Below are 15,468 nucleotides of genomic sequence, written 5' to 3'. Positions count from 1 at the left end.
AGTTACACATTTGTGGGCTTATAACTTGGCTTCTGAATGTCCTGGAGAGGTCAGGTTTGTTTTAATGTACTCCAATCAACAGCCCCTACAACCACAAAAAGGAATGGAGTCATTAGCACTTATGGTTTGTAAATGGCACCCAGAATTATGTTGCACGAAGCAAAATTTCACATCATTCTGGGTTCATTTGTGTGAAAACAAGGTCCAATCAGGCAGAAACGTTAAAGGAAGGTAGAATCTATTGAGTTGTAAGTGATCTGAACGTTTCATGATGATAGCACTTTCCTATAGGGGGTCAAACCATGTCCCAAAGGTCACCGGGCCTGGTGTCACTTTAAAGAAGTAGTCCAGTTACACCTTTGTGGGCTTATAACTTGGCTTCTGAATGTCCTAAAGAGATCAGGGTTGTTTTAGTGTACTCCAATCAACAGCCCCCACAACCACAAAAAGGAATGGAGTCATTAGCACTTATGGTTCTTAAATGGCACCCAGAATTATGTTGCACGAAGCACAATTTCACATCATTCTGGGTCCATTTGTGTGAAAACAAGGTCCAATCAGGCTGAAACGTTACAGGAAGGTAGAATCTATTGAGTTGTAAGTGATCTGAACGTTTCAAGATGATCGCACATTCCTATAGGGGGTAAAACCATGTCCCAAAGGTCACCGGGCCTGGTGTCACTTTAAAGAAGTAGTCCAGTTACATCTTTGTAGGCTTATAACTTGGCTTCTGAATGTCCTAGAGAGATCAGGTTTGTTTTAATGTACTCCAATCAACAGCCCCTACAACCACAAAAAGGAATGGAGTCATTAGCACTTATGGTTTGTAAATGGCACACAGAATTATGTTGCACGAAGCACAATTTCACATCATTCTGGGTTCATTTGTGTGAAAACAAGGTCCAATCAGGCAGAAACGTTACAGGAAGGTAGAATCTATTGAGTTGTAAGTGATCTGAACGTTTCATGATGATAGCACTTTCCTAAGGGGGTCAAACCATGTCGCAAAGGTCACCGGATCTGGTGTCACTTTAAAGAATTAGTCCAGTTACACATTTGTGGGCTTATAACTTGGCTTCTGAATGTCCTAGAGCGGTCAGGTTTGTTTTAGTGTACTCCAATCAACAGCCCCTACAACCACAAAAAGGAATGGAGTCATTAGCACTTATGGTTTGTAAATGGCACCCAGAATTATGTTGCACGAAGCACAATTTCACATCATTCTGGGTCCATTTGTGTGAAAACAAGGTCCAATCAGGCTGAAACATTACAGGAAGGTAGAATCTATTAAAATGTAAGTGATCTGAAGGTTTCATGATGATAGCACTTCCCTAAGGGGGTCAAACCATGTCCCAAAGGTCACCGGATCTGGTGTCTAAAGAAGTAGTCCAGTTACACATTTGTGGGCTTATAACTTGGCTTCTGAATGTCCTAGAGAGATCAGGTTTGTTTTAGTATACTCCAATCAACAGCCCCTACAACCACAAAAAGGAATGGAGTCATTAGCACTTATGGTTTTTAAATGGCACCCAGAATTATGTTGCACGAAGCACAATTTCACATCATTCTGGGTTCATTTGTGTGAAAACAAGGTCCAATCAGGCTGAAACGTTACAGAAAGGTAGAATCTATTGAGTTGTAAGTGATCTGAACGTTTCATGATGATAGCACTTTCCTATAGGGGGTCAAACCATGTCCCAAAGGTCACCGGGCCTGGTGTCACTTTAAAGAAGTAGTCCAGTTACACCTTTGTGGGCTTATAACTTGGCTTCTGAATGTCCTAAAGAGATCAGGGTTGTTTTAGTGTACTCCAATCAACAGCCCCCACAACCACAAAAAGGAATGGAGTCATTAGCACTTATGGTTCTTAAATGGCACCCAGAATTATGTTGCACGAAGCACAATTTCACATCATTCTGGGTCCATTTGTGTGAAAACAAGGTCCAATCAGGCTGAAACGTTACAGGAAGGTAGAATCTATTGAGTTGTAAGTGATCTGAACGTTTCAAGATGATCGCACATTCCTATAGGGGGTAAAACCATGTCCCAAAGGTCACCGGGCCTGGTGTCACTTTAAAGAAGTAGTCCAGTTACATCTTTGTAGGCTTATAACTTGGCTTCTGAATGTCCTAGAGAGATCAGGTTTGTTTTAATGTACTCCAATCAACAGCCCCTACAACCACAAAAAGGAATGGAGTCATTAGCACTTATGGTTTGTAAATGGCACACAGAATTATGTTGCACGAAGCACAATTTCACATCATTCTGGGTTCATTTGTGTGAAAACAAGGTCCAATCAGGCAGAAACGTTAAAGGAAGGTAGAATCTATTGAGTTGTAAGTGATCTGAACGTTTCATGATGATAGCACTTTCCTATAGGGGGTCAAACCATGTCCCAAAGGTCACCGGGCCTGGTGTCACTTTAAAGAAGTAGTCCAGTTACACCTTTGTGGGCTTATAACTTGGCTTCTGAATGTCCTAAAGAGATCAGGGTTGTTTTAGTGTACTCCAATCAACAGCCCCCACAACCACAAAAAGGAATGGAGTCATTAGCACTTATGGTTCTTAAATGGCACCCAGAATTATGTTGCACGAAGCACAATTTCACATCATTCTGGGTCCATTTGTGTGAAAACAAGGTCCAATCAGGCTGAAACGTTACAGGAAGGTAGAATCTATTGAGTTGTAAGTGATCTGAACGTTTCAAGATGATCGCACATTCCTATAGGGGGTAAAACCATGTCCCAAAGGTCACCGGGCCTGGTGTCACTTTAAAGAAGTAGTCCAGTTACATCTTTGTAGGCTTATAACTTGGCTTCTGAATGTCCTAGAGAGATCAGGTTTGTTTTAATGTACTCCAATCAACAGCCCCTACAACCACAAAAAGGAATGGAGTCATTAGCACTTATGGTTTGTAAATGGCACACAGAATTATGTTGCACGAAGCACAATTTCACATCATTCTGGGTTCATTTGTGTGAAAACAAGGTCCAATCAGGCAGAAACGTTACAGGAAGGTAGAATCTATTGAGTTGTAAGTGATCTGAACGTTTCATGATGATAGCACTTTCCTAAGGGGGTCAAACCATGTCGCAAAGGTCACCGGATCTGGTGTTGTGGTTCTTTTTCCTTATCAAAAACAAGAAGGAGACAGGTTCTGTCCAAACTCAGCGGGGGGCATTTATTTACACAACTCATCCATACATCACCAACACTTCACAGGGGACAGCGTCCAGCTTCGATCTAACCACCTCGGCTGGAGATCCTTCTGCAAAAGCCCACTCTCCTACACCACGCAGCATCAGTTATACTATTCAACCCCCACCTCCCTTTTGATTCTGAGAAATGATGGGGTGCTACTTCCACATCCTAATATGGTCAAAAGTAGTTGAAACTTACATAAGCTGGACAGATCAACATGTTTTTGGAGCATGTACTCAGCAGCTGGGCTGCCTGATAACCGGCTGGTCTTGATAAGCAACATGTCAACATGCACATACGCAAAACACTGCTTTTAGCTCCTACAGATCCCCCCCATGGGGGTGTCCACCCCCATTAATAAGCTGGCTACATCACATATAACTTAACACATAAGTGAACGTTAACATAAACCAGTAAATGGGCGTCGAATGGCAAAATGACAAATACACTACAAACTTCAACCAAACTATATAGGCATATATGTAACGACGAAGTAACTGCAAACCAACACTTGGATGAGTACACAAAGTAAGTATCAGCTTCAAAACACAATATGGAATGTGACGTCTTTAACCAGCTCAGTCACATCAAAATGCATGCGCAAACTGTAAGGGGCGAAAACCTGTCCGCTGTTCTTAACAGGAAAAATTCCCCCTTGACCTCCTGGCCCCAAAACAGGACGGTCACATAAAGCACAGAGTGAGCATGCAAGCCTAGCCTAAGTATATGGCAGACATTAGGTAACAGTGAATTAACAAAAGAACGCACGTAAGAGAAAACAAACTGATGAAACCTTCCAACAGAGAACAAAATCATAAGCATGATCGAGCATTAATTACCCTTAGCAATATTGCAACCAGTAACTGTACGTGAATATGCAATCAAAAATACAAACTCATGTGAAATAAATGATTGACGTGGATACTAATGAACGACTAGATGATGTCGCTGTGACTAAACCTATAAAAGTTAAACACAACAGGAGGTGTAATGAATATACTCAACGTAACAACACAACTGCTCAACTGAAATAGAGAACGGAGTCAGAGTCCCAGCTGCAGAACTGAAAAAGAAATGGAGTGAAGAAAACATAAGAGTCAAGTTCAGTTTTATTGATGACTGCTGCAGGGGTCTTGCTGCTGGAAGAGGGCTTTGAGGCCGATTCCTTAGTCGAGTGCATGTAACCACAACAGCAACATCTATGATGAGACGCAAAGATTACTCCGCCGTTGTCCCATCAGCCGTCCCATTCTTCAGGCACATTGGGTGTCGTGCTGAGTCCATTGCGGCCATTTCCATTTGCACATATTGAGACGACGCAGCAAGGTTCATTTGGGCAGCCAGAGTTCGCTCCCACAGTCTCCTCACAACAGGTAGGATGCAACATGCCAATAGAGAAATCAGAATTAGTACTACTATTGCACTAATTCCTGCTTTTACCAAAATAGCTCCCCACTGACCCAATTTGAGGGCTAAGGAGTCTAAGGACCAGCTTTCCCTGCCTGCATTCTCCTTCAGCTCTATCTTTAAATCTTTCAATTTCCTCATGCCTTCAGTAAATGCACCATCAGGGGCCGTATTACTTGGAATGTAGGTGCAACATTCTTGCCCACTGGAGTTCAGAAACTTACAGAGCCCACCTTTCTCGGCCAGCAACCAGTCCAAAGCCTGGTCATGCTGCAAAGTCATTTTGACTGTGGCATGAAGTTGTTCACCCAAGAGGCCAAGGTTATTTACTGTGTAATTTAAGATTCTTTGCTGATTAAAATAAACATAGTTGATCCATTTCACATTCTTATTTATTGTTATCCAAGGAAGAATTGACTCTAAACCAGCTATTACCTCATCTCTTGCTTGAAATTCTATGGGAATTCCTGTTGGCAGTCCTATGGCGTTTAAATGCACTTTATGATCAAACACATCATACCTCTTTGTCCTACGTCTATTGGTAGTCTCCAACTGAAGTAATTCACTCACACCTTCATGCAAGATAGTCACTGGAACTTTCATACGTACTAGCGTACACAACCCAACCCAAAAACTTGGCAAAACATTCATTAGAACATCACCACCACACATCCAGTAGCTGTCGGCCACTGGAATGTCTTGCTCACCTATGAGATCCAGAGTGGGGATCGTCATCGATATGTTATCACAGTCCTGACTAAGAGTTACAGGGTTTTCATACCAAACAGGGGTATCAATGAGAAGTGGCGTCATATTTGCATGCGGGAACCAGGATAATCCCCAAGTGACGTTACAGTTGACAGATGTATTACCTACGTCCACTCCTCCATCGTCAGCGAAACCTCCGCTTGCAAAACATTCATAATCAGCACTATAATCAATTTTGTAGTCCGTTGGAGGACCATTTTGGTCTGTTTGGATCGCAAATTCAGCACATTCCTCTAGGATGTTATATTCTGCATATTTTTCAACATATTTGTACTTATCTCGTGTACCATGGAGCAATCTGCATTGGAATCCACACAATGGCATCTTAAGAAGAGGTGGAATCTTTTTATTTATCTCTATTACCTTTCTAGTCTTACATGTGCGTTGTTGTGTAATGGCACACTCACTAGAAGTATACTTTTCCGGAACAACCTCAGGTAACATTCCGGGTGCTTGAGCGCACACTATGCAGTCATTAGGAGTCATTTCTCTTGTCGTATACAAAGCCCATTTATACCAACTATTTTGCATGGCTGCATCCCAAAGCCTATCCTCAATAGCCAAATGTCTGCTCGCTCTAGGGGAGATAGGCCCTGTGTTACCCCCGGGCCTAGGTCTAATCGGCCCAAATAGTGGCTTAGGTACAGCTTTGCGATTGGTCACTTCTTGTTCATTTTGTCCTTTCTGAGTGAGATTACGAACATGGTTACCACCAGAGGTTGCAGTGGGAAAGCCAGATTTCACAGCTACACCTCCTGTGGGAGTTGTAGTACTGACAGGTGGCTTAGCGGTTACGCTTCTCAGCTTGCTAATCGGCGTTGTTTTAGATCTTGAAATCAGTGGAGTCACTAGCTGTAAAAGAGAGGAAGAGCTCCAGTCGGCCCTCACCTTTCCAACAGGGGCTGTGGTAGTCAAAACATCAGGGATCACAGTAGCAGTAGCGCTAGTAGTTAAAACATTACTTGGAACTGTGGTTATATCACCAGTTTTAACAATTGCTACGTCGAATGCAGGCAGGGATGCCGACCTATGTTGCATCCGGCCTGCTGAATTGTACTTAACTTGATCATGGTATGCTGCCTCGTCGTTGGCCAAGTCGTCTGGCGTATGCTCTTGTGATGGGTCGACGAGTTGCTCCTCGGCCATCGTCTCCATCTTCACCTCCTCCAGCACCATCATCAGACCCCCTAGTGTCATCCAAAACAGAACTGTCATCAGGCTTAGCACGCCCTTCTTTCCTCCGGCCATCATGCCGGTTTGTTACGTTAGGCACAATACTGCCCTGAGTTTTGTCTTTGACTTTCGTGCAGTGCGTCAGATGATGCCACGTCGATCCTCCTTCGACCTGGACTGCTGTTGGCGTTGCTCGAACCACTTTGTAGGGACCCTCTCGTCGCGGTTCGTGCCACTTCCTCCTGAAAACTTTGATGTACACCTGGTCTCCAGGAACTACCGGCCCGTCTGCGCCTGCGCTAGAGACGAGCTCCTTTCTCTTTTCCTGCAAATAGATGGCTTTATGGATGCTGGTTAGTTGCTTGATATAGCTTTTGAATTCAAGCTCTAGCTGTTCCAGCGAAGGCCCCTTGTGGGGTCCTCTAAGCTGAGGAGCTGGCATTGGCCTGCCTGTTAGGACCTCATGAGGTGAAAGATGCGTGCTTCTGTTAGTTTGCATGCGATAGCTCATTAAGGCAAGCGGCAATGCATCAACCCAGTTAAGGTTAGTACAAGCACAGATTTTTCAGATTTTAGACTTCAACGTCAGATTCGCTCGCTCGACCATCCCTTGGCTCTGGGGGTGATAAACTGATCCTAATCGTTGCTTTATCCTTAGTTGTTGCAACACACCTTTAAGGACTTTTTCAACAAAAGCAGGACCATTGTCCGAGCTTATTTCCGACGGGATACCAAAGCGAGGAATCACTTCTCTGACTAGAAACTTTACCACTGTTTCTGAACCTAGATCTTTAGAGGGAACAGCTTCGATCCACCGACTGAATCTGTCAATGATCACCAACATGTACCGCTTCCCATGCACAGACTTAATCATGTCAACATAGTCAATGACCAAATGTTTGAAAGGACCTTCGGGCACTGGAATGTGTCCCGCTGGGACTGTGATGCCCTTTTTTACATTGTTCTCAGCACAAATGTCACACTGATCTATTACTTCCTCAACCATGGCTTTTGGGTATGGTGACCAGTAACCTTGTTTGTTAAGTCTTTTCAGCACCTCTGCACGACCACAATGATCAGGACCGTGGCTTTCCGAGATTAGCATCGTCAGCAAGGAGACAGGTGCAACGATCAAGCCCTCATGAGACCTCCACAAGCCGCTTGAGTCCATTGTTGCACCTCTTCTTCTCCAACACTGCTGCTCGCTTTTCTCTGCCTTTTCCTGAATCAGAATGATGTCTTCTGGTGTTATTGCAGGCTCTAATGATATTACAGGTGCCAAAATGGCTTCTTCACACCTGGAGGCAGATTTTGCCGCCTCATCTGCTGCATTGTTGCCTCTGATGACATCACAGTTACCCTTGCGGTGCGCAGGGCACTTTACAATGGCCAGTTTCGATGGAAGCATCATTGCTGAGATCAGCTCGTTGAGCTGCTTTCCATGAAGGATGGGTGTACCATCCGTCTTCTTAAAACCTCTTTGTCTCCACACACTTCCAAACAGGTGACAAACACCATGGGCGTATGCAGAGTCAGTGTAAATAGTTGCTACCTGGCCACTTGCCAACTTGCAAGCTTCGGTCAGGGCTTTGAGTTCCGCTAGCTGCGCAGAACAGGGTTGGTTACACTTTTCAGCTTTTACTGTTTCAAATCTGTCATCTACTTTTTCCACAACAGCAAACGCTGCATGGTTTCCTAAGTAGTCTCTAAAACATGAACCATCAACAAAATAGGTGACATCAGATTGGTCGAAAGGGGTAGATTCCAAATCAGGCCTTAGCTTAGTGTATCTAGATACCTCGGCTATGCAGCAATGTGGTTCTCCTTCAAACTCAAAGGGAACACTGTTAGCAGGGTTTGCTGCGGTACACCTCTTTATCACAACGTCAGGATATGTCAGTAGTGGCATATACTGCAGGCATCTTGCTTGGTTTAACACAAACTTCCCTCGGTTGATTAGTTCAGATATTTTGTGATGTGTGTAGATGGTCACAGGATATCCCATTGTTATCACTGAGGCTTTCTCATAAGCATAATGCAAAGCAGCCAATCCTTGATAACAAGGGGGCCATCCCTGTGCCACATTGTCAAGTTTTGCACTGTAGTACGCAATAGGTTGTTTCCGACGTCCACTGCATGTGTCCTGCATTAACACTGCAGAGGCATACATGTCATGTCTGTTTGCGACGTACAGCAAAAATGGTTTTGTGTAGTCAGGTGTTGCTAAACTTGGCGCAGTTTGCATGTCTTGTTTGATGGTTTCAAAAGCTATCTTAGCTTCATTTGTCCATTTTAGAGTCGATTTTAAAGACTCACTTCCAGCATCTTTAATCAGTGCCCTAAGTGGTGCGGTTTTTTCAGCATAGTTTTCAATCCACTCGGAGTTGAAACCAGTCATTCCCAGAAATGTCATCATTTGTCCAACAGTTTGTGGTTGTGGAGCTTTGCTCACACCTTCCACGTGTTCTGGTGAGATGGCGACAGTCCCATGGGAGATTACTCTCCCTAGGTACTCTACCTGTGGTTGGCAGTACTGAAGCTTTGTTAGAGAGGCTTTGTGTCCTCCCCGAGCTAACTTCTGTAGGACTTTAATGGAGTCACGATGACAATCATCGATTGTTCGTGCGCAAATCAGTAGGTCATCAACATACTGAATCACAGTGCTGTTCACCTCGATGCCTTCGAGGCTCTGTTTCAAAATCTGATTAAAGATGTGTGGACTGTGTTTTAGCCCTTGTGGTAGCCTTCTGTACGTGAGCTGTCTCCCACGAAACGTGAAAGCAAAAAGATATTGTGATTCTTTGGCCAATGGGATGCTAAAAAATGCTGAACACAGATCAATTACCGTGAAGTATTTAGCTTCCCCATCAATGTTACTCAGTAATGTGCTTGGGTTTGGCACGTCTGCGTCAAAATCAGTGATCACTTCATTTACAGCTCTTAAATCATGTACCAGTCGGTACTTGAGCTTGTCTGCTTTTAGCACTGGCAGAATTGGAGTGTTACATGTGCTATAGGTTTCTTTTAGTACTCCTGCTTGAATTAGACCTTCAATAGTTGCATTTATACCCTCTTCTGCTTCTGGCTTTAGTGGGTATTGGGGTCGATAAGGCAGTCTTGCATTTGGCTTCAATTCCACTTGAACTGGAGTTGCCGATGTTACCAGTCCAACATCCGTGTCATGTTTAGACCATAGCTGGTCTGGAACTTGTTTTAGCATGTTGGCTTTCAACTTGTTTTGAACTGTTTCTGATTCTGCTACACCTTGCATGTGTTTTTTGTTTGCGACTGTTACAACCTGTGGTTTTGACATCATGGTGCCGCCGCAGAGAATTTTAATCATTTCTGCATTTTTTGTAGTATAGATTAGCGGGTTATCTGTTTTCTGCCACTCTGTTTTAGTTGCTGTTAACATCATTGGTCCAAGATCTCTTGACCCAAAGCCTTTGTTTACCATTAAGGTAATGTGTGGTGCTGATTCTGGCACAGTGTGCCATTTTTCAATAAATGGGTTTTCTTCCACATTCACAGCTGCACCTTGCTGTCCTATCACGATGTATTGTGACACTAGCCTAACGTGCAAGTCTTTTGTTTCTTTGTCCCATTTTTCTTCAAAGATTCTACTGCATGATGGATCATAAGTCATTGTGCAGTGATAGTCACTGAACGGTACAGTAGCTTCTGGAATTTGAGCTTCAATAAATTTTTCCCACTGTTGAAACATCTCTGAGACTGGCTTGTTAATGTCACCAAGCCAGTAGACCTTAGCGTATTCTGTCTGAGCAGTCATTTGAAAGTTTATTCCAGAGCTATCTACATAAATTCCTTCTGGTGTGCACCAGATTTTTGTTTTTAGTTTACACAATGCATCTCTTCCTAGTAGATTAACTGGAGTTTGGTCTGAAATCAGAATTGGAATTACGATTTCACTGTCATCAACTGCTAGTCTTACTGGAGCTGTTAAGGGGTTTATTTGTTTTGTTCCCGAGAACCCTGTTGTCTTTACGCTTTTCTCAGACATGGGGAGATGAGTTGCATAATTTGATTTTATGCACGAGTAGGTTGCCCCAGTATCTACTAACATTGGGACCGATTTGCCTTCTATTTTAACATTGATCACTGGTTCTTTATTGGCGTTAGCTATTAAAATTGGTAGTTGCTCCTCCCCCCCAGGGCCCTCCGGGCATCCCTAGAATCCTTGTTGTGCTGCCCATGGATTAACTGGACCTCCTCTTCCCCGGTTTGGTCGTGTTCCACGACCACGCCCAGACCATTCAGGGTTTGGAATTGGATTCGGACAGTCTCGATACAGGTGACCCATCTGGCCACACCCCCAACATGAACCTGGAAGTGGGGGTCGGTTCTGCTGCACCCAGCCTTGTCGGGTTGGGTAGCGATTGGGGAAACGATTTGGAAATCGTCTCTGTGGTCCGGGCTGCTGTCTACCATACTGGTTTGGGTAGACATTGATAACCGGTTGAGATGGAGTTTGAGGCGGGGCCAAAGCTGTCTGCAATGCTTGGGTTTGACTGTCACTCTTGCTGTCACTTTTCTCCACTGCCGCCTGGGTCTTCGCCTTGTGCTGGAGATCATTTATGTGCAACTGCGTGAGTTTTCTCTGAGCGCACTTTTCTTGCTCAATCATTTTGTTACTGTCTTTCCAATAGCGGTCCACTGCGTGGACTACATGGTCTCTGAACTGCACATGTGGCATTGAGTCCAGTCCCACAACATCCTCCAGTTTGTCTCGCACAGGAGTCGGGAGAGCAGAAATCAGGGATGTTCGGAACAGAGAAGTCATTATCGGCGTCCCCTCAGGACCCTCCTCCGTCTCCAGCTTCCACCGTCTGAGCTGCCTGTCAACAAATGACGCAGGACTCTCAGTCTCTGAAAGTGGCTCACCTTTCAAAGCTTTGGGGTCAATCCTGTTGGGATATGCTGCTCTTAGTATGTTCCAGAGTGCATTTCTGTATGTGTTAAACTCCGTGCCGTCAGCCATTGGGTCCAGCATCCATTGGACTCCATTGGATGCTAGCAATGTTCCCATAGCTGATGTCCCAACAACTCGAGCCAAAATAGCTTTGAGATCTCCAAGGGCAAGCATTAGCCCAGTTGTCTCCTGTTCGAAGGCCCCAATCCACTTTCCAGCGCCATTTTGTATCTCGGGCAGCCGCGAAACCAAACCAGTGAGGTCGAGGCTCTGCCAGGGAATATAATTAGCTCTTGTGCCCTTAATTAAAATTGGGTACTGACCATCATTAGTGTATCGAATAGGTGGTTTTAAGTCATGTCTGGGTCTCAGCTCACGGCTTTCACTGCTAGGACCTGGTTTTTCCTTCTCCTGAGTCAGACCTGTATTTGGGTCACCACGCTCTGGTGAGTGAATGCCTGGTTTGTAAAAAGGCTTGAAATTTTTCTCCTTGCTTGTGCTAGTGGTGTTCTCACTAACCTCATCTGAATGTGTGCCTGTGATGTGATTTAAGGTTTTCCGCAGGCCTTCAGATATATCCTGTATAATTTGGTCAACATCGTTTAGCTCATCATGTACATCCTCATCCTTGTTCTCAAGGTCAATCCAGTATGAGTTAGCCTTCGGTTGCCTTTTCAAAAAATCCTTATGTTCTGCAAAACAATCAATCTCCCTTCGTCCTTCTTCCCTTACCGCTCGACGTTCTGTACTGCAATATTTTGGATGCGTTCCACGAGGTGGAGTTGTTTGTTCGAATTCTCTTTCCTCACTTCCTTTTGCATGCTTTTCTTTGCCAGGTGCTTCATCTGATTGCTGTGATGTTGTTAATTTTAAAATTGCATTGTCAACATCTAAACCCTTAGGACCTTTGTCGAATGTGCCGCGCAAATCAAAATCTCCCGTAATTGTAACGGTTCCCAAAAGGGGATACAGGCCCTCTTCTGATGGGGCCTTCACTTCCTTCTGGGGTTTGTCCACTTTGTCTTTCATTTTAAGGATGGCCTGTTTAAAATTCTGTCTGTAAATCTTTCCTTCATTCCTGAATAAATCCAGGATCTGAATTTCCTTTTCTCTTTTCTGCTGTCTTTTCTTGGACCCATCTGCTTTATGATCCTGAATTCTCAATTCCAAATTATCGCACGCCACTACGTCAAAAGTGCCTTCAGATGGCCACGGATTGCATAGTTTTCTCGTCCGTTTTGACCACTTCTCTGACATGTGCTTTATCTCTTTTGCTAAAGTAGGATTCTTTGTTCCCAAAATTCCTGCTGGCGTGACAGACATTTTGAAGTTTCACAGACACTATTATTCCTTTGATTAGTTGACTAGTTTGTTTATTTATAATCTCCTGAAAATAACACAAGAATTGAAAGTTGAAACAGATACTGGTGACATATGATGCTGTGGTCTTGAGTAATCTGTTATTGCTCTGTTTACACAAATGTTGAACAATTTATCTTCTTATTGTAAATGCCTTAAAATCAAATCTCTTCTGATGTAACACTAAAGTAAAGTTAGTTCAAAAGCTTTAGTTATTGTTGAAAGAAAAACTTAATGCCTGAAAGTTTTTATAGGTGAACCTTTTAAATCTGGATTCAATATGTATTATTTTCCCTTTTTTTTTTTTTTTTTTTTTTTTTTTTTTTTTCTTTTCCTCAGCAGCTGTGCAGTGGCAGGCTAAAAATAGCCTTATGCTGAATCTCAAGCTTGTGTGTGAGCAAAACTCAGCCCACAGGGTGGGGTTTCTCTACGCCCTCTGGCTCACCAACCTATCCACACACAGAGGTGGAGTCAGAGGCGGGATCGCCTCTGTACTTCTGTGTCTGTGCGTGTGTATGGAGAGGACAGCTTGTAGGTGGAGCTTTGCGCTTCTGGACTGGCCCCTCTGCTCAGTCTAAACTTGGGTCTGACAGCTCAGGGTGTCCACGGAGAAACGAACACGCTGACGACACCCAAGAGCATTCAGCCTTCAGATTTTAGCAACTCTCATACAGCTTTATAGCATCACAACACAGGAAAAAGTCAACCACAAGAGAGACCGAATCAGCAGAAGAAGAATCAGCTTCTCTCCAGTTCATCCAAGCAACAGCCCAAACAAGATCAGAGTATTTGACCTTTCACGAGTAAAACAACCACACACAGCAAAGCTTTCACACTTGCATAGAGATAAGAAAAACACACTTCAAAGCAATTTGACACCGAAGCATCATTTTATGCCACACACTCAACACGCATAAACATTATTATTTATTTATTAATCATAATCTATATTTCTCATATTTCACATTACCCAGCTGGTAAAAATAGTTATCATGCTTGTGCACTTCAGCATATATTTTTATTTATATATATGTCACTCTAAAACTAATTATTTTAACTTCTGGTTTTCTGTTTAAAGACTAATCAGAACAAGATCACAGACTTTGAAATTTGTATAACATTAAACATCAAAATTTGGCACTGCAGTGAACAATATTGATCTGTATTACTCCTTTGTTTTTCTTTTTTCCTCTAATTCTCTGGCGCCTGACACACCTTCTCAACTCACGCACCCACTTCTCAACTCGCACACACTCTTATCTCCTCCACACACACACGCTTATCTCACACGCCTGTCCCACCCACAAAACTTCTCTCACAAACACACTCACACAAACAAACAATTTCTGAGCTCTAGAGTTGTTTACAGCCACTTTGCTGCAAACTCTGACGTCAAACATATCTTTGCCAAAAACTCATGAAATTTACCAATCCCCGAGGATTCAACCGAATTACTGGCAAGCTTATCTGTCACAACTTCAGCGCTTTTTCTCAGATCCCAATCTTATCCCGGCCTCACCGGGGCATACTGGATCTCAATTGTCGACCTATTACTTGTCCTCCCTGGACTTTTTTTTATCAGCTGTCAAATTCTATTCCAATTCTCGCTGTCCCAGCTTTTAATTTGTCACTTTAAACTTTGTCCGTCATCAAAATGACTCAGCTGACTTCACACATGTGTGAATAATTTCACCGCTGCTCTGGACAAATGCCTCTTCTTGTTATTATAACTTCTAATTTATGAGAAGGGCATGTTTTTTCTCTCAGACCAGTTCTCAGTCCACGGAATAACTCCAAAATTGAACAAAAACTGTTCTTACCTAGGGCCCAGAAGTTTATTCCGTGGGCTGCGAAACGATCCGAAGAGCACACCTCTACTTCCCGCTTCGTGGTCGCCAAATGTGGTTCTTTTTCCTTATCAAAAACAAGAAGGAGACAGGTTCTGTCCAAACTCAGCGGGGGGCATTTATTTACACAACTCATCCATACATCACCAACACTTCACAGGGGACAGCGTCCAGCTTCGATCTAACCACCTCGGCTGGAGATCCTTCTGCAAAAGCCCACTCTCCTACACCACGCAGCATCAGTTATACTATTCAACCCCCACCTCCCTTTTGATTCTGAGAAATGATGGGGTGCTACTTCCACATCCTAATATGGTCAAAAGTAGTTGAAACTTACATAAGCTGGACAGATCAACATGTTTTTGGAGCATGTACTCAGCAGCTGGGCTGCCTGATAACCGGCTGGTCTTGATAAGCAACATGTCAACATGCACATACGCAAAACACTGCTTTTAGCTCCTACAGTGTCACTTTAAAGAATTAGTCCAGTTACACATTTGTGGGCTTATAACTTGGCTTCTGAATGTCCTAGAGCGGTCAGGTTTGTTTTAGTGTACTCCAATCAACAGCCCCTACAACCACAAAAAGGAATGGAGTCATTAGCACTTATGGTTTGTAAATGGCACCCAGAATTATGTTGCACGAAGCACAATTTCACATCATTCTGGGTCCATTTGTGTGAAAACAAGGTCCAATCAGGCTGAAACATTACAGGAAGGTAGAATCTATTAAAATGTAAGTGATCTGAAGGTTTCATGATGATAGCACTTCCCTAAGGGGGTC

General features: G+C 43.5%; 1 protein-coding gene across 1 annotated transcript; it reads right to left on the bottom strand.

The window, feature by feature from the left end:
* Nucleotides 1-3,155: 3,155 nt before the first annotated feature.
* On the bottom strand, nucleotides 3,156-15,092 carry LOC139062353 (uncharacterized). The gene is made up of 2 exons (XM_070543148.1): nucleotides 14,659-15,092; nucleotides 3,156-6,874 (listed from the first exon to the last, which is right to left on the bottom strand). The coding sequence occupies exon 2, from the start codon at nucleotides 6,625-6,627 to the stop codon at nucleotides 4,420-4,422; it is 2,208 nt and encodes a 735-aa protein (XP_070399249.1). The 5' UTR covers nucleotides 6,628-6,874; nucleotides 14,659-15,092; the 3' UTR covers nucleotides 3,156-4,419.
* Between the last annotated feature and the right edge of the window lie 376 nt (nucleotides 15,093-15,468).

The sequence above is a fragment of the Nothobranchius furzeri genome, chromosome 13, assembly GCF_043380555.1.
Source record: "Nothobranchius furzeri strain GRZ-AD chromosome 13, NfurGRZ-RIMD1, whole genome shotgun sequence".
NCBI lineage: Eukaryota > Metazoa > Chordata > Actinopteri > Cyprinodontiformes > Nothobranchiidae > Nothobranchius > Nothobranchius furzeri.
Note: the sequence above shows the minus strand (reverse complement) of the source record. Positions and strands in the feature narration are given on the sequence as shown.

Bases quoted from the DNA above. Each gene is read 5' to 3' on its own strand.
- LOC139062353 (XM_070543148.1), bottom strand. From the start codon at position 6,627: ATGATGGCCGGAGGAAAGAAGGGCGTGCTAAGCCTGATGACAGTTCTG.